Source organism: Alligator mississippiensis, chromosome 4 (genome assembly GCF_030867095.1).
Source record: "Alligator mississippiensis isolate rAllMis1 chromosome 4, rAllMis1, whole genome shotgun sequence".
Classification (NCBI taxonomy): Eukaryota; Metazoa; Chordata; order Crocodylia; family Alligatoridae; genus Alligator; species Alligator mississippiensis.
This window is the reverse complement of record NC_081827.1, coordinates 176,956,852-176,975,944: the sequence shown is the minus strand read 5'-3', so window position 1 is coordinate 176,975,944 and position 19,093 is coordinate 176,956,852. Positions and strand designations below refer to the sequence as shown.

General features: G+C 40.8%; 1 protein-coding gene across 4 annotated transcripts in view; it reads left to right on the top strand.

Annotated features, from left to right (window-relative positions):
* The window catches only part of KANSL1L (KAT8 regulatory NSL complex subunit 1 like), a 113,352-nt gene that overhangs the window by 49,854 nt on the left and 44,405 nt on the right, over positions 1-19,093 (top strand). For all 4 annotated transcript variants that reach the window (XR_002091650.2, XM_019491991.2, XM_019491990.2 and 1 more), the window contains 2 exons: positions 2,930-3,131; positions 16,511-16,673. Coding sequence is in view for 3 of the 4 variants with exons in the window: in XM_019491991.2 (XP_019347536.1) it covers positions 2,930-3,131; positions 16,511-16,673 (365 nt within the window). In the remaining variant the exon portion in view is untranslated. The remainder of the gene's footprint in view (positions 1-2,929; positions 3,132-16,510; positions 16,674-19,093) is intronic.

The window sequence follows — 19,093 nt, the reverse complement described above, 5'->3', positions numbered from 1 at the left end:
CCTTTATATATTACCAAGGCATGGGTGCATAATATATTTTTATAAATAGGCATATAAAATGTCATGGTGCTAGACAGTGTAGTTTTATAGAGCCCTGTTCTACAACTTAGAGCTAGCTGTCAAAAAAGATTGATAGTTGGCATCTTAATGAGTTCATTCATTTCCATTGTTTTATTGCTTGTTATCACTTACTGAAGTTCTCTAAGCAATCTGTGACTTGTAGATTTTATCAAATGAGATAAAGACAAAAATAACAGGAGTTGGTGCAGACAAATGGCGTATTATGAGTTGGGTCCTGAATATCTCATTCTCTGACATTTCTCAGGCAATTCAGTGTTATGTCTGTAGTCTTTGATGCTGTAAAAATAAATGCACACTTGAGTGCTTTTTGCAGTGAGGCTTTAACTTTGCAGGCAGAAGTTGCTACAGCAACAAAATCAAAGAAGATACTATAAAAGTAATGTGGTGTTGTCGTTGATTCATTCTCACTCAGTTGGAGGGTATTTTGGATTCTTATCCTCCTTTAAAATAGGCCTTATCAGGCAAATTGGTTATAATTTAATAACATGTATGTCTGTCATATCTGCTATCATGTAAATGGATGGTTGCATTATTCATTGACTTCATTACATTATAACAAGCCTGCCCCTTTTAAAATACTGCATGCTAATAAGGGTTGGGTATAAGCAGCTCATATGTGATTCTAGTTTAGGCAGATGAGGTGATGTTTACAGCTGGAGAAAGTCATGTGAAAGACATTAGGTGTTGCACTCTACTCCTGTATCTCTTGTATGATACTGCGCATGTCTACACGAGACACTAAATGCACAGTAGACTCATTCTACTGTGCATTAGCGCATCACTGCAAAAGCCATGCTATTGCATTAATGTGCAGTAGAATGAGTCTACTGCACATTAGCATCACTAAAAAGGCGTATGCTGGCAGTACTGTGCAGTAGCGCCTGTTACTGCGCATTAAGTTAGTACTGTTATTACAGGTACTAAACTTAACACACAGTAATTACAGCACATGAATGCACATGTAGACATGCCCCCACTGTGTTGTTGAAGTTAGACCCAATCACTGACTCTCTTTTGCTTCCCAAACCAGCTGGATCTGGGCAAAGTCTAGTCTACTTTTCAGCTCTGGATCTGCTCCGAGCTCGTACAACTTATCCAGCTTCCAGAACTCTCCCCTAAGTTTTTGGGAGCACAGTGTGACAGGAAAGGGAAGGGGGTTAGCAAGAGAATTTCCACCCATAGTGAATTTACTCTTACAAGTTCTAATCAGTAACAAGCTTTTGAGAGCAACAAATGGTTCTAAGATGTACTCTGCCCCAAGTCTGATCTCACTTCTGTAAGTCTTGTCTGTTAGCGTTCAGGCTGGTGGAGTTCTTCTTGTATCCTCCTGTCCTGTCTTTCTTGCATCTTTTAATGGTTGGTCTTTGATCAAAACATCATCACACTCTTAAATAGCTTCTTCTCAATTCTCACAGGCATGCTTCCCCTTATCTTTCCTCAGTACAGGATCCCTTTATAGAGAAAACATTGCTTTATAAAGCTGGGCCAGTAATTGATAAACACATCTGATGATTCCAAATTATTGTCTTGATGGCTTCTCAGTGACAGGTTTTCAACAAGGTGGCAAACACCTTTCTTGGGCTGGACTGCTGTCTGGAATGCAGTTCAGTAGGCTTGCCTTGGGCAAATTTAGATGTGTTTTCAGCATGTATAAAATAGTGTTTATAATATGAAAGAAACATTTGAGGCAATTACTTCTCTTTTGAATAAACCATAGTTTATAACATAGCTTAACTTGTTCTGTTTAATTAAAAGATCTGGAAATGTAAGCAATGTTCCCTCTAAGGTTTAGCAATCCGTGAGCAATCCTGGCTGGGAGTTCATGGGTATCTCAGTGTGCCCACCCTTCCCCCCTCCTGCAGCAGATTGTGGCCAGGTTGGGGAGGGTGGTGAGTGGCTGGACGCGAAGCTGGCAGCAGTGGTAGGGGGAGTGGCGGTCCCCCTTTGCTATGGCACTGGGTGTCCCTCCCAGGCCGGTGCCAGAGGACCATGGCCCCCTACCGCCCTCTTCCCCCCACACCCCCCTCCATCAGTACGCCACTGTGTGCGTGGCATTAAAAAGGTATTGCACAGCATGATTTTTTTATTGTGTGTGGCCATGCATGTGCACAGTTTAGAGGGAATGCTGAATGTAAGTAGCTATATGATATTGAAGCAAGATAATGAACTTGACCTTTCCTCACTTCTTTACAGCAGAGTTACTCTGACATTAATAGAATGTGACTATATAGGAATGTATCATGAGCTGACGCTTAGAGTTGATACTAACAATGTAATTACCAAAAAATTAATGAAATTATGTAGTTATTGCAAAAATAGGAAATTTATATTCCCGCCTTTAATTTCATTTTGACCTGGTGTTTATCTGAGGGGTAGAAAGGAAAATCATAGAAAATTATGGTTGGAAGGGACCTCAGGAGGTCATCTAGGAATTAGGGACCTCAGGAGCTCAAAGAAGGACCATCCCCACCTAGATCATTCCAGCCAGGGCTTTGTCAAGCTGGACCATAAAAACCTCCAAGAATGGAGATTCCACCACCTCTGTAGGTAACCTGTTCCAGTGCTTCACCACCCTCCTAGTGGAAAAGTTTTTCCTGATATCCGATTTAAACCACCCTTGCTGCAACTTGAGACCATTGCTGTTTGTTCTCTCAGACTCTGGACAAGCCAGGTCAAACTGATGTGATGTCTCTTCTGGTAAAGCACTGTTTTTGAGTTTGGGTTTTTTTCACGTTTGTCAGCAGCCTATGAGTCTAACAGTCTTCAGTGAGTAAATCTGCCGGTTGTGAAAAGCTGTCTATGTATTTAGAGCATTCTTGGACTTTTTGCTCATTTCTTGACCTTTCAGAGCTTCAGACAACAGGGAGGAAATATCCTCTAGTACTTGGATACTTGATCAGCAACACGTTAAAAAAAGAAGAAAAGAAAGGACAAGGCTGAGATCTCCATCTGTAACTATTGCAAGCATGTCTGCGCGAACAAGGCCACTTCAGAGATTCCAGAAGAGGAAATTATACAGAATGAACAAAGGTTGTTGTTGGAATTCACAGGTAAGGGCCATCTCCTTTCCTTAAGAAGGGAAAAGCAAAGAGTCTGGTTGGCAAAGTCTGCATTCATCAGTCTAGTATTTGAGGAGCATATTGTATACCATATTGATTATTCATTACACTTAAAGAATGTACAGAATATATGAGTTAGAATATGTCAGCAGGAGATCAAAACAAATGAGTTGAAGATAAAAATTAAAGACTGCTCAGAGTTCTGCTTATTAAATTCATTTTATGGGTCAGGGGCTGTTAAGAATTTTCTTAGGAGACTTTACTGCTGAAGTAACAAAGTAAAACATAAATCTTTTTGTTGCTTGTTTTAGAAATATTTGTTTAACTAGAGAAAGTTTGCACAGCTGGCAGTGCATTATTTTGTAGGAAATTAAACTTCTATATCTTAATCTTGTTTCCGTTTTTACCATTCCCAGCCAGTTCTGCTGTCTCTTTCATAACATTAATAGTGTCTTAAACCAGTCTGTTATAAATTAAGATTATGTTCATTACAAAAAACTGAATGGAATTAAGTGCTTAAAGTGGAAAAGTCTTTTTTTTCCTTGCTGCTTCAGCAAGATGCATGTTGTTCGTAGCTATGTCCATGCATAACATTTGGTATTTACAGCATGTTTCTGTTATGAACCTCTTGTTTTTAAATGGGTATACAAAATGATTAATCTTTCTGTGATTCCAAATTAGTTGTAAGGTCCTTATTAGAGCAATATTTATGCCAAGTTGTCTTAATGCCTTTCTTTTGTTTTACTGTCCCTTTTCAAAATGATGTTGTAATGGTGCTGCTATTAAAAACCTGTGTTACTGTGATGCATTTTCTATTCTGAAGATGCATTAGAGTTATTGAAGAGTAAGTAATCAGTGAGCTGGTGGTTTTGGGAGGTGCTTTTTGCTCTCCTGATATTTGATTATAAGCACAGTTAAGCTAACTTAAAATTTGTTTTGTGTTTTTTATTTCTTCCTTGTATGTCATCTTTAATCCCCAAATTAGATTTTGAGAGATCATCTGAAGATAAGAAAAAATATGAATATATAAAATGTATAATATGCAATGCTGACAGTCCTTCATGGGAAGGGTTAGTAAATACTATAGGTGAAATCCTGCCTCCAAAGCCAGTGGCAAATTCCTATTGATTTAATTGAAGCCACAGTTTCACCCTGTGTAGATCAGCAGGAGTTTTGAAAAATTTGAGTATAATCTGATATTCATGGATACAGTGTCTAACTACTTGCCATTCAAATGCAAAGTGTTTTACAGTATGTCTGTTAAGCCAAGGGCCTGAATTACAAATGTTTATATTAGAGTTAGATGACATTCTCTGATGGCAATATTGGTTGTTTCCCTTTGCTTTTGTCAGAGAATGGTAATTTATTAAAATCAAGACTTTGCACAGAGATGTCTTGATTTCACAGTCCATCAGAAAACAAAACAAAAAAATTTTGGACAGAAACCTTCCTGGCTCCCAGCCAGCTTGACCACCTGGTTCCTTGGCAGCCCGGGCATCAAGTTTTCTAGAATATTGGCAGCCTGCCTGATGGGCTGACAGGGAGCTAAGAGCCTGTGAGTCCCAGCTCCTAGGCTTATGTTCTCCTCAACTCTACAGCTAGCCAGGCAGAGGGCTTCCAGAATATTGTTTTTTCTTCAGCTCAACAAGTACACTGCCAAAGAATTTGGGGGTACTGTCTTCATACCTCTGGGAGAGCTGGGCCTTTGCTTAGCCAGTACCTCCAGCCATATGGATTACTCCTAAAGTTGAGACTTTCTGTGTGATAGAGGATTTAAAAATCGGGGGTTTTCTTTCCAAACTAGGATAAAACCAAATTTTGAAGAAGTGAAATTCTCTGAGAAATGGAACTGAGTCTCTGCACAGCTCTAGTATTTAGATGCCTAAAAGATAAATAGCTGCCTGTTGTGTTTCCAGAAGTGCTTTAGATGTCTAAGTACCTTTGAAAATCTGGCCCCAAGTTACTATAGTGCTGATCAAGAAAGAAGCTTTCATTAAAAAAAAAACCAAAACCCAATGCAAGTAGATGTTTGTTAACAGGAAGATATTGATTCAGAACTTCTGCAGTGTGATTTGAGGGGCATAATGCAAGAGATGGAAATTAAAGGTATAATTTTTCTGTCCCATTGATCAGGAGTTGAGCTGATCCTGGCTACAAATTTATGTTTTGTCCAAACTAGAAGATAAAGGTATATTGCTGTGTGTTAGCTATCACCTTCTTCAAGACTAGTGTAGACAAAGCAGCACAATTTCCAAGGATGGCAGCCTGTTCCAATAATCAAAGTTCTTAATTTCCAAGCAAAATTACCTATGCTGCAGCTTGAGTCCATTGCTCCTAGTCCTGTTCCCTATAGTGACAGAAAAAAGACCATTTCCATCCTCTCTATAATTGTCCTTCAGATGTTTGAAGACTGTTATCAAATCCACACACACATCTCCAAATCTTTATTAGGACTTGACCCAATGGGAATTCATAGTAGAGAAACCAAGAGTTACATATACCTAAAGTCTTGTACCATGCTTTTTCATCTGAAATAGTTTCTTCTAACATAGTGTTGGGGAAAATTGAAGGGGCATTGTGGAGAAGTTAGTACTGCTGCTGTGCAATACTGTTTTCTGGGAGCATACAAAGCAGTGGTGCTCCACTTCTGTCAAACTGAGAGACTTTTAACAAGTGCTAAATTCACTTAGAATTTTAAAAAAGTAAGGAGATAAACCTAGACACTATGCATCTATTTCTGAGATATATTTCTGCCAAGAAAGACACAAAATCAGATTAGGCACTTTCAACATGTTCTGACAAGTTAGATTAAATAGTTTTCAGGTCTTTGAATTAAGAGCCATCATCAATCTATCCCTTCCTTCAAGAAAGCTTATTCTTTCAGTGGTCTAACAGGCTTACTGTCACTTTCTCTTAGCCTCCAATTGCAATGGTTGGTTACCCAGCCATTTATGAGACTGTCAGTGTGAAATAGCAGAACACTGGGTCTCAGCCAAGGCCAATTGTTGGATTAGGCAAGATTTCTAAGCATAGGGCTGCAAAATGGGCACTGGCCCTTGGGGTTGATGCTGTTACTTTCTCATTCAATGCAACTATCTTTTTACCAAAAGATAGTCAAGCAAATTTTCTTGGTCTCACACAGAAAGATGGATTTTCCTTTAAAGGTATACAGAGTTTCAAGCTGATTGTTTTGTTGTTTTTCTTTAATTCACTAGTAGTATGACACTGGGATCTATAGCAGAAATTGACTAGATCAGGGGTGTCCAACCTTTTTGAATTTGGAGCCGGACCATGAACTTTTTATCACTCAGTGGGCTGGCGAGCTACATTCAAAGACCTCACAGGAAGTGGTATCACATCAGGAAGTGATGTCACATGACCTTTGACACCAGTGAAGTTGCAGGAAGTGACAATGAAATGGGTCTAACCAGTTCAAAACTCTCCCTCTATAGCATCTACCTCTGCCACTGTTTGGGGCAGGATACTGAGCTAGATAGACCATTTGGCACTTTTTATGCTCATGTTCTTTGGCTGAGCTTCCAAACTATGGATGAGATTTACAAAAAGGGGTAGATAGGCATGTTACAAAGTTGTCATAAAAGATTTGGAGCCCTCTAAATCCCATTCATTTTAATGGAAGTTGGCCTTTTGACTCAGCTTTGAAAATCTCAGCCCAAGGAGCCAACCAAATAAGTAAAAAATATATTTTGCATTTCTACGCAGTGCATCTATGTGAAGCCGGCTTCTCATGAGCTGCTGGGGACGGGAGGAGCCCGGCTGGGTCTGCGCCAGCCAGCAGAAGCGGCAGCGGAGCTGTGTACTGCTCAGAACGAGATGAGCCCAGGCGGAGCAGCAGGGGCTGAGCTGCATTTTCCCCCTGCCTGCGCCGGTGAGTCCTGAGTGGGACACAGCTCCACCGCTGCTTCTGCTGGCTGGTGCCAACCTGGCTGGGCTCCTCCCATCCCCAGCAGCATGGGAGAAGCCAGCTTCAGCTGCATGCTGCTTTTCCTGGCCAGTGCTGACGTAGCTGGGTCCATCCCATCCAGAGCAGCATGCAGCTGAAGCCGGCTTCCCCCGAGCTACTGGGGACGGGAGGAGACTGGCCAGGCTGGTACCGGCCAGCAGAAGCAGCGGCGGAGCCATGTGCCGCTTGGGATGGGACGAGCCCATACGGAGCAGCAGGGGCTGTGCTGCATTTTCCCCCTGCCTGTGCCGGTGAGTCCCGAGTGGCGCACGCCTCTGCTACCGCTTCTGCTGGCTGGTGCCGACCCAGCCGGGCTCCTCCCGTCCCCAGCAGCACGTGGGAAGCCGGCTTCAGCCACATGCTGCTCCGGATGGGACAGACCCGCCCGGGTTGGCACCAGCCAGCAGAAGCGGCGGCAGAGCCGTGTGCTGCTTGGAATTGACCGGCTCAGGTAGGGGGAAAGTGCAGCTGAGCCCCCTGCTGCTCCAGCCGAGCTCATCCTGTCCCGAGCGGCACACAGCTACTCCTCTTCCCACATGCACCGCGTCGGCACTGTCAAGCTGACACGGTGTGTACGAGAACCTTGTCCCTTCCCCAGACCTCCAGCAGCCATTAGGAAGCTGCTGAGGGGCTGGGGGAAGGACAAGGGGTGGGAACGAAAGTAAACCTTATTTACCTTCGTTTCCCATCACAGCACCGTGGGCCACAGAAAATGGCTTGCCGGGCTGCATGGCGGCCCGTGGGCTGTATGTTGGACAAGCCTGAACTAGATCATCACTTTTTTCTTTTTTTACTTGCGTATAGCTCCTGTTCTCTACTATCTGAGTACCTCATTATCTTAAGGTATCTATCTTGCCACAAACTCTGACCTAGGGAAGTACAATCAGCTTTTTTTAACGGGTGGGGAATTTAGACACAGGCTCGCTAAAGGTCACCTAGGAAGTATATGGTGGATCAGTAAACTGGGCCCTGAGTCTCCTAAATCCGAAGTTAATGTCTTAACTCATGGGTGTCCAACTTCTTAGTAAACCAGGTGCTGGTGCTAACCACCCCCAAGCTGTGCCACACTATGCCATGTGGGCATTCCTCCCTGCCACACTGTTGCATGAGGGGTGGAGGTGGGGACAGCTACTCTGATCTCTGGGTTTCCTAGGCTGCAACACACTGCCCCACTCCAGGGGTGAGGGTAGGAATCTGAACCTAGGCGAGGGAAAGGAAACCCGGAGACTTCAGCTGTTGGAGTAGTGGAGTGGCTCTTGTGTGAGAGCTAAAGGGTGCAGTTTAACTCCTCGTGGGCTGCGCATGGCCTGTGGGCATGAGTTGGACAACATTGTCTTAACTATTTAACTACTTTCTCTCAAGAGTAAAAGAAAGTTGTCTTTACTCAATTACCATCTAACTCCTTGCCTGGCTTCCTTTCATAGCTTCCAGTGAGCTGTTGCCTCAACAAGGTGGAGGATGTATGGAATGCTTTGACCAAGGCAATTTTGAGATGAATAATCCTGGCTATCTGTGCTACTCTGTTTCTAATACAGTTAATTATTGGACTTGCCATTTGAACAAGAATGTTTTATTTTGTGGGAATGAACCATTTTGTGTTCTTTATTCTTGTCTCCTTGCTTGGAATAGCATTCCAGTTTTCACTAACCCAGCAGTGCTTTTTTCACATCTCCCCAGCTTCTTTTGAGGAGCTGTTTTTAGCAAATCTCAGCAGTATTGAAGTTTTCATTCTTTCTTACTCATGAACTCTTGGCCCCATTTGACAGTTAGATTAGCTCTGGAACAAGGACTCTGTGACTGCTGCTTTTCTTTGTAGAGCTGGATATATTATATAAATAATGATTTAAATTTCTCTAGATACTTATGTCCTAGAATCTTCCTGTCCCTGTTCAAACTAAGCTGCTCTACATCATCAGTTTTCCTTTTTTGACCAAAATATCTCCTTTCAGCTTGAGCCTGTCATTTACAATTTGTGATAGCACCTAAAAGACGTCATAATGTGAGACTCCATTTTGCTAGGTTTTGTACAAATATAATGAATAAGCCCTAATTTAAAAAAAAATCTTTGCAAACTAAAAGACAAGATATAACACATGGATAACACAGATAAACAGGCTATGGAGACTTGGGGGATAAATGTAATAGGGTGTGATTTATCTGGCTTTATTACAACTCTTTCCAACCAATTGTTTATTTCCTTGGCTTTGTTATTCAGCATGACTGAGTACTACTGTTGATGCAGAGGTGAGAAAAATTGGTCTTTGGTGGTAGAATGATTCCACAAAGAGCTCTTTTGAAGACTCCTCAGAAATTTTAGGAGGTTGAAGGGGCAAATAGGACTTTTTTGCTTTCTATTTTTATTTTTTAAACAATTTGAAAAGGAAGACTAGATTGTGGGCAGAGGTATATATGTATTCCTGCATAATCGGAAATCTGGAAGATCACAATAAAAAATAAAACCTGGAAACTAGGCTTGGAGGGGGGAAAAACTCTCTGAAGTTTAGGCAGAGTGAGTATTATTTAATACAGCAATACATTTTGAACTGGATTGATACCATTTTCATTAACTAGGCATGTCACTTCAGGATATATGCATAATTTTCACCATCAACTCCTTTCCTGCCACCATGTTGTGTTGTAAACAGTCTATCCATAAGCATTGTAGTCTATCTAGGGCCTTATCTATAGGGATCTACTCAATTTGCGATTCTGCAATTTTTGTGGAAACTATGAAAAAAGGCAGTTTCTGCGATCACTGCAAAAACTTGGTGTTCCCTGCAATTTTGCATGGAATCACCAGAAAAAAAAACTTACTAAAAATAAAATGATGGCTTCCAAGTGGGAGCCAACAGCTGCAGCGACCCAGGCACACAGCCTGCCAGGAGGTGGAAGCCACTGGCATGAAGGGGAGCAGCCAGGATGATGGCTGCCCACTCCTCCTTCTACCACTGATTGGCCAAAAGGGCTTAATTTTGTGCAACCCTGCCCCTCTCCATCAATCAGCAGTGGGGGTCTCGGCTGCTTGAAAGGTAGCCCTCTCTGCCAAGCAGTGGCAGGGTAGAGCTTGCTGTGAGAAGACCACAAAAATGGTGCTGGGCTCTGTGATTGGTTCGCAGTTTTTACTTAGAGCACTGTAAGTACATCTCAACTTCTCTATACTTGCCTGCCACCGCAGCCAGAATATTTGGACATCCATGTGCTTTCGGCAGTCCATATGATGACATTAATCAGCTGTGCCACCACAGAGCTGCTGAAAGCACTGAGCATGGCAACAGACTGCAATCTCTACATGTACCCTCTGGCTGCTTGGTAGCAGCAGAAACTTTACTCTGCTAACAAAATGGTTTATGCATGGTCTCAAACTTGATTCTTCCCTTCTCATTATAAGGTTGAAAAGTAATGTTCCTTTTTTGCAAATTTCTCAGGGTGTTCTGTATCTCCATTTACTGATTAAAACTGACAAAATTACATGTGGAAAAAACAAATACAGATTCACAGATAATGTACTAAAGATGGAGAACTGTTGAAAACATGCTTGTTTCTTCAAATAAATGTTAGAGAACGTGGCTGTTGTCCTACAGAAAGTGGGTGCAGACACAGAGTAAAAATATCTTAATAGTTATGTTGCCAACTCTTACAGTTGAATATCACAGTATTTGGTTTCCCTAAAGCCCCAGTTGCTGCAGTTAAGTGAGAGCATTAGGATCTATACTTGTATTCATTATTGTTGCCCCCAATCCCACCTCTTGCCTTGCATATGTATGTGGTATGGCAAGAAGCATGATTTTTGGGATTATGTATTAGATCCTGTCATGTCTTTTAGGCTGCAGACAAACATGGCCATGCAGTTTGTGGCACCACAGACATGTCTGTGGTGCCACATACTGCACATTCAGGTGTTCTCTGCACTGCAAAAAAACCCATGCAAAAAAATGGGGTGGAGCACACACTAACCAAAACTGGAGTCTGGCCAGCTGGAGCCATATTCCAGTTTCCAGCCAGGCTCTGAGCAGCAGAATTGTCTCTGCTGGAGGCCCAGGAGGACCCCAGGGAAGGCTGCAACCTCCGCTACCCCGGCCCAGGGAACCTAGTGTGTGTCAGAGGTCCAGTGGCACAGGCATTTCCCAGAGACAAGTAGCAGTGCCAAAAGGTGTGCCACTGCTAGTTGTCCCTGGGGAGCCAAATATCCACACTCGTGTGGACGCGACCCTGGTGTCTGTTAGTGGCCTAATGCACACATCTTGCTTTTGCATTAGGGGCATGCGTGATGGGTATGTGTGAAATTTTGTCACCTATTTTGGTGACTATATAGAGAACTTTTCCAAGAAAACTTCTACCATATTGTCTTTGTTGCCTCTGACTTTACATGTTGGTACAAGATACCCAGGTAGGTTTCTTTGTGAATCGTAACTACAATTACCTGCTTTCTCTCTGTAATTTACTCAGCCAGTATTTTTTATTTTAATGAGTCTTTGTTTAGAATAGTTATACAGTCTAACATGTCTTTCAGTATCTGCCTAAGCTTTGCTTTTCATGTAAACAAACAACTGCTTTCCCTTAAACTGTACTGAAAGCACACTGTTGAGCTTTTTTGTTTGGTATTGCAGATGGTGGCATCGCCCAGGTGTAGGCAAGAGCCTGCATTTAGCTCATGGGACAGGAAGTCTCTACAAAATTCTGAATATAAAGAATGTTGGTGGTTTTGCTAACTTTCCTGCAAACTTATTTCAAGCTGAGGATACATTCTTCTTCTGAGAATGATTTAGTACCTTTGTGGCACTATCAAATCTATCTTTCTGATTAGTCTGCTGGAGAGTAGTGTATTCCTTGGAGAATATGGTCTCAATTCTATAAGTAGTGGCTCACAGTATTTACAGTTTGATCAAATTTTACTTAAAAATAACAAAATAAACCTTGGCATCTTTTTAGTTATAGAATCTGAATAACTAAAAGTTGTGTTTCTTTTTAATTACAGCCTGTTATTTTAAAAGGAACATGTATTGTTGATAGAGAAAGCAATAACTTTATACTAACCACAGGAATAATTGAGGTGTATAGGCATTTCACAGAAAAAAAAGAGAAAAATAGTTTCAGCAGATGCATGCAAGAGACATCAGCATTGAAGAAGTTGATAAGGGAATAGAGTTTCCTCATATCTTCTAGGCTATAAAAGGTTGTCTTTGTAGTCAGGTTTGCTGTAGATGCCTCTTCTGGGACTGTTCATTTTCTCTAGAAAATGTTCCATGGTTTCATGAACTGCTTGTCAGTTGTTGGAGCTCAGTGGATCATCTTGTATTGAATTACAAAAAGCAGTAACTGAAAAGGTTGAGTATTAGTGGTACTATATTAGGGCAAAAGTTGAAATTTCTAATTATAGAGGGAAAATTTTTTTTAATTTTTCCTTTTATTCTGAACTGAAATAAAAGGTTGAGTCCCATTGAAACAAAGTTTCTTCAAAATTGTATCCTGAAATAGTAAAATATTTTACTTTGATCAGGGCTAATAAGCACTATACTTTCATTGCATAGTTTTAATAATGCAAGATATAAAACAAAGTGCATTAATCTTATCTAAATGAAGTGCTTCAGTATTTTTTCTTCAAAACCTCTTGATATCACTGAATCAGTTTCCCCTTGTTGAAAAATATTCTGTTACAAAATTTTCAACCACTGTAATAAAAAAAACCTTCCAAATTGCAAGATCAAATTCTTCTTAACCTTTTACTTTTTATACAAACTTTCACGAGTGCTTGAAAATAAAGGCTCTCTTCCTTGTACCTTCTTGTTTTGGTTAATCGTTGGGTTTTTTAAATATAAATTGACTTAATGTAGGTTTTGTTTGTTCTGTTGTTGGTGCACCATTAGCTTGGATCTTTAGAACACTAATTTAGAAACAGGAGTTCATAATTGTTGCTGCAGACAATATATGATCCAAAACCCCTTACCTTCTTAACAAATAGTGGTTACCTATCTTTAATTTATTTGATTTATTAATTTACTATTTAAAATAAATTAGAATCTTTAGGATATTTAACAACATAATGCATGTTTTATAACAGACCTGACATCACAATAAAAGGGAAGGGAAGAAACTGAGTTAAAGCAGGAAATTTCAAGTCAAGATTGAAACCTTAGATATTAAAGACGTGACAGCCTTATTTGCGTGTTTTCTGGATTTGTTTTCTTGTGATGCATGTTTCTAAAGAAAAAGAGACCTACTGTAAAAGCTTTGTAATTTTCCAGGGAATGATTTTATTTCATCTGGAGTCATTAAGGTTTCACAAGTAAATAGAACGATAGAGCAGTTTAAAGAAATGCATGCCTGAGAGAGTACATCAGCTTTTAGTCTCTAAAGGAAATACATTTTTATGCAGTTTAAAAACAAGTGTATACAGATTATGTTAAAACAAAGTAGTTTCCTGTGAGTCATTCAAGTTTTCATTTATGGTTTCTGAAATGGGAAATGTTACTTACAAAAAAAAAAAGTCCAGCAATAAAACCTGAAGAATGCCTCAAAATCTCAATTCTGCCTCCATTTAGGTCCAGGGTCTGTTTCCACCTACTAGGAACCTAATTGAAATTCTGTTCCACCCTGTTCAAGTCTATTAATGCATCTAAATTTGTAACATACCTTCATGCAGCCTGGGGGTGGGGAGTTATTTGGGCTAGAGGGCCACGTAAGGAGTTTTGGTGAGCTGTTGAGGACCTGGGGGGAGATGCCAGTTGATCCTATCTGGCTCACCAGCTGCTGCTGGGAGCCTGAAGAGGGAGGGCTGCATCCCGTGCTGTTCCACTCTGTCCTAACCAGGGCTGGCTGAGATGTGCAATGTGCAGGTTCCTCCCTCTTCCCCCCTGCGCAGCTTCCTGTCCTGGCATTGCAGCCACCAACAGCCAGGCCCACATGGGATGGGGTGTGATGCAGCATTTCAAGTAGCTGTTCTTCCCACCCACTGCCATGAGCCACTGCTGCCAAACCACACCGGGAAGGTCAGGAGAGGCTGCCCCAGGCCAAGCCCCACCACATCAGGCACAGACTCACTTCCTAGCAGCGCCGTGGCAGCAGTAGCTAGACATGGTGGGTAGGCAGGGCGGCTACTCATCTCCACATCACTCCTTGTCTTGTGTGGGCCCAGCAACCACAGTGGTAGGACTGCAAAGCACCAACAGGAGGCCGGATGGGAGAGGAATAGATCCAGGGTTGGAGAGCGCAGAGGAGTCTGCCTGGCCTAGCCCTAACTGTGGCAGAACAGAGTGATGTGGGGCACAGCCTTTCCTCCTCAAGCTCCTGGTGGCAGCTGGCGGACTGGATAGGATCAGTTGGTGGGCCAGATACAGCCTGTGGGCCATATTTTGCCCACCCCTGATCTTACCCTTAAGATTGAGTCACAAAAAGAAGCAAGGAAGAAGCATCCATGTTTAATATTAACAGTTTTTCAGGGACTTGAACAGAATAGCATCAAATTGCACTTAGACCCCATGTCCAATAGGTGCCAAATAGGTGGAATAGAATTTAGTCCTTAGTGTATACTTAACTTTAAACATGTTGATTTCAATGGGACTGCCAGTGTTTAAAGCTGAGTATGGATATAAATGTATTGAGAGTTATTGCTACAATGAAATGATATTTTACCAAGAAAAGTATTTTAATAGTTCTCTTCAAGAAGTCTGATTTGTAGACCTCTGCAATTAGGTTTCCTTTGCTCTAAAACCATGATACACTGAGCAGATAATTTCAATAGCCAGTACTGTTAATAGTGAGGCAGGATGTCAGATCATGTGGGTTAAGAGTAAGAAAATAGTTTTGATCAGTATGGAATGTGTTAAATGTTATTTTATTCCCTGAAGTAAAAAAACCCCCAAAACATACCTTCTGACAGAACCACCAATTTTATGGGAGGAATTTACTTCGCCATCAGTTGAATCAGTGCACTACCACTTATGAAGAAATTTTATCACCAGAAAAATACATGCTGGAATGTTTCTTAGCAGGAGGCAGACCGTTAAAGGGATTACCACTTTCTGACAGTAAACAAAATATTGTTTAATTCACAAGTTTTCCCATGCCTTGTTGATTTGGTCATATGAAAACTGCATCCAAGTTGAGATGTTTGTCTTCATGTAATGTAGATCTTCTCTAAGAAAAGGGAGAATTCATAAATATCCAGTGCTATTATCATTTAGTAACCAGAAGTCATAATGCAGAAGTATGGCAGTGGTCCAGTTTAAACAAGATATTATGCAAGAGACCTTGAAATGTCCATACTTCTCCACCCTCCTTTCCTTCCTCCCAGGTTTCAGGTTCAGCTGAGGGTTTTCAGTAGATACCTTTCTAGACAATGAAATCCAAGTCTACCAAAATCCATTTTCAAGATGTCCGAAATAGTGAATGAAGCATGGAAGCTCTTAAGTTAGTGAAAGGAAAACTATAATCTTCAACTCTACATACCTGCTGAGGTATACATTTGAAATTGAATATGACAGGAACAGTTTTATAGACAGTTTTTTAAGGTCCTTTTTTTTAAGGTCTTTTAAGGTTTTTTTATGAATCCTTGACCTCTCGTAGTTAAGCTGAATTCTCTACTACTCCTCCCACAGCCTCCTTTAATTGTATCAGATTCAGATCTTCATTCTTGCCTTCAAAGCTAAGCATGATCTTGCTCCCTTTATCTCTGCTCTCATTTCTTTGAACTACTTTTCACCATGTCTGTTGTCTTGCGGCTAAATCTATCTTTTCCTAGGCTGGTTTTTCACTATCCATCATGTAGCCCTACCTAGTTTTATTATATCACACCCCATTCTATCCCTTTTAAAAAAAATACTGTTTTGTATTATGTGCTGTCTTTTCTCTTGCCTCACAAAGTATAGTCTAAGATAAGGACTTTGCCCTTCTTGAGACTTTGTGTAAATGTATTTATTATGTGTAATCATTGTGTAAACAAGTTTTTATGTAAGGGCTTAATATCTGTGGAAACATACATGGTCCAAGTTGAGGAGAGCATACAAGCTAAGAAAGGAAGTGCCAATATTTTGTTGGATGCTTATTGCAAAAATGTTTTCTTTATGTGAACTTATCATGTATACTGTGCCAACTAGAACAATAGTACTTGTCAAAGAGATACCAAAATATTATTGATTGGAAATTACCTTTTAAATTGCAAATTACTTCAGAAATAAAATTTTGCTGTAATGTGTGTGTATATGTATATATGTGGTAATTTTGGACTATATACATGTAGTCCAAAATTACCATCCCAGATAGTAGGTATTTATTATTTCTAGGCTAGTTCAAGATTATAAGAATATTTTTTTTAAATGTACCTAGCACTGAGTTGTAACTTTAAACTATTCTTATTTGTGGGCCAGTTTCAGGAAGAGAATAAAAATGATACCTCTGATTTTTCTTGCAGGCTTTGCTGTCCAAAGGTGCCTCATTTCTATATAATGCACAGCTACCTTGCATGGCACCAGCCTCTACCTGGAGCAGTTATGAGCAGGGTATGAAATCCAGAATACTAAAACATATGCCAGAACTGGACTCTTCTTTCCATCCTGTCTTATCATTCCCCTCAGGTGAGAGATGTCTAATTTCTTATTTCTAACAGCTCATTGTCGCATTTTAAAAATTACTACATTTGTCACGTCTAGCTTTTAAAACATTTTAAAGCGTTGTCTATGAAATAACTTCTTCCAAGAAATTTCTTGCTTATGATTTGGCAAAGATACCCTGACAAATATACTCAGCCTAATTTAAAGGGACATTCATTTTTAAAAATTCATCCTGCTTTTTAAAGTCTTACTTTCTGTAGTTAAAAGTAGCAATTAGGAGGACTATAATCAAGGGATGAGAGGAAGCTATTTCGCTTTTCAGTCCATTTACTGTGTGCATTTGACAGCATTTTGTGTTACATAATTAGTCAAGCCTCCTTGTTTAATTTAGTTTATTATGCAGTAACAGGCATACAGTTTAAAAAACTCACTAAAACATGATTTTTAAAGCGAAATCGTAATACTTGAAACTAACTTCAACTAGGTATTAATAGATGGTATTCTGTTAAAATAGATATGAAATATTGGTAAATCAGCATTAAGGGCATAGATGTGCAGCTTTTGAAACATTTAAAAGTTAAATAGGCTTGGAAGCATTTAAAAAATGAATCATGTTAGTTGAGGGGCATGTGCAGCCCCTGTAGTGCCCCCTGGCTGGAACATTTTAAAACTGTTCTCCAGAGCAAAAAGAGCTCTCTAGGCAGGGGTCGCTATAGTGGGTGGAGGATGTCTCTGGAGGAGTAAGGGGGACTTGCTGGCTCCCCAACCACTAGGTTTCCAACTCGCAATTCCCAGTTCCCTCTAACTCTTCACTGCGCCTCTCACCAGAGTGGAGAAATAGAGGGGACTGAGCCTAGAGAGCCTGGCACCAGCAGTGAGCCCTTGAGTGCTACGGCATCAGGGACCAAGGTATGGAAATAGGACCAAGCTGTCCGTTAGCCTACTGGACTGTCCACCCTGCTCTTCCGCCTTCTTCCAGGGATGGGGAGCATGGAGCACTGTGGGATTCTGGATGACATTTTGGTCCTCTGCCCCCATGTACACATAACAGGAATTGAAATGCTTTAGAATAGTACCTCATTTCGAAAGGTACTATTTTGGATCACTTCAGCTGCTTTATGAACATTTCAAAAGGCATGCATGTTTAAACAGCGGGCCCTTTGAAACATTTCATAGGCATTTGAAAGATTTCAGTTGTTACTTGTGTCCACACCCCAAGGTTGGTGGTTTAAAAAAAATCAGGAAAAATAAGACATGGTATGCTCAGACAGTGACTTTATCTGAGTTGTATTGGATGGAATACATGTGTGTATGTGTGTGTTATATGTGTCTCTGTGTGTGTGCAAATATATGCACATTCACACATACACTGCAGTGCAACCAAGATATGTATATATGTGAGAGAGAGACTGGGCTGAAGCGGCTTTTTTCACTTCCCTCTGTCCTTGGAGGTGGCGTTCATACCTGGTATTGAATTTTGTCTGAGAGATTTCTGCTCTACAGAAACCTGCTACCAGGTGGTAACTGACCCATGTAGGAATCCCATCAATATTGTCCAGCACACCTACAGCCTAGGGAATGACCTGCTGGGTGGCACAGAGTTGGAAAGGGATCTTGGAGTCCTAGTGGACTCCAAGATGAACATGAGCCGGCAGTGTGACGAAGCCATCAGAAAAGCCAATGGCACTTTATCGGGCATCAGCAGATGCATGATGAATAGGTCCAAGGAGGTGATACTTCCCCTCTATCGGGCGCTGGTCAGACTGCAGTTGGAGTACTGCGTGCAATTTTGGGCGCCACACTTCAAGAAGGATGCGGATAACCTGGAGAGGGTCCAGAGAAGGGCAGCTTGTATGGTCAAGGGCCTGCAGAATCTATGAATTGAGGGCTTTCTCAGGATAGGATAAGCCTGAACGTAAGGCTGTTTTAATGGTTGCACCTCCTTAAAACTGTCTTGGATTCGTTAACCAAACCCACTTTTTGCCAGATGTGTTAGGCTCACTCTCTTTTAAGATTTCTTGGCATTTTAATTTTCCTTACTCTTATCCTGAGGCTCAAAAAGACTCTTAAAGAGAAGGTGATAACAACTTAGAATGTTTTGAAATTCTCTGTTGAAATCCTCCTGCTAGCCCTTACTGTGCTCCTGATCTCTAGATTTGATGCTTCTATTTCTACACCACCTGCCTGAAGGAACAGCAACAAGAATGTCCAAACAAACAACTGGGGGGTTAAAAATCAAACACAAAATAATTATTTAAGTAGGAAAAAAAAAGGGAAAAAAATCAACTCTGAAAGAAGTTATAAAATAAGTTATTTAATGGAATAGAGGGCAACACTTTTATTTAAAATATCTCTTCATACTGAAAAAGAGGAAAATAGCTTTTGTCTGTGTTCTTCCTGGCTTCTTTTATCCCTGCTTTTGCTTCTAAGGGTAAAATAAGGTC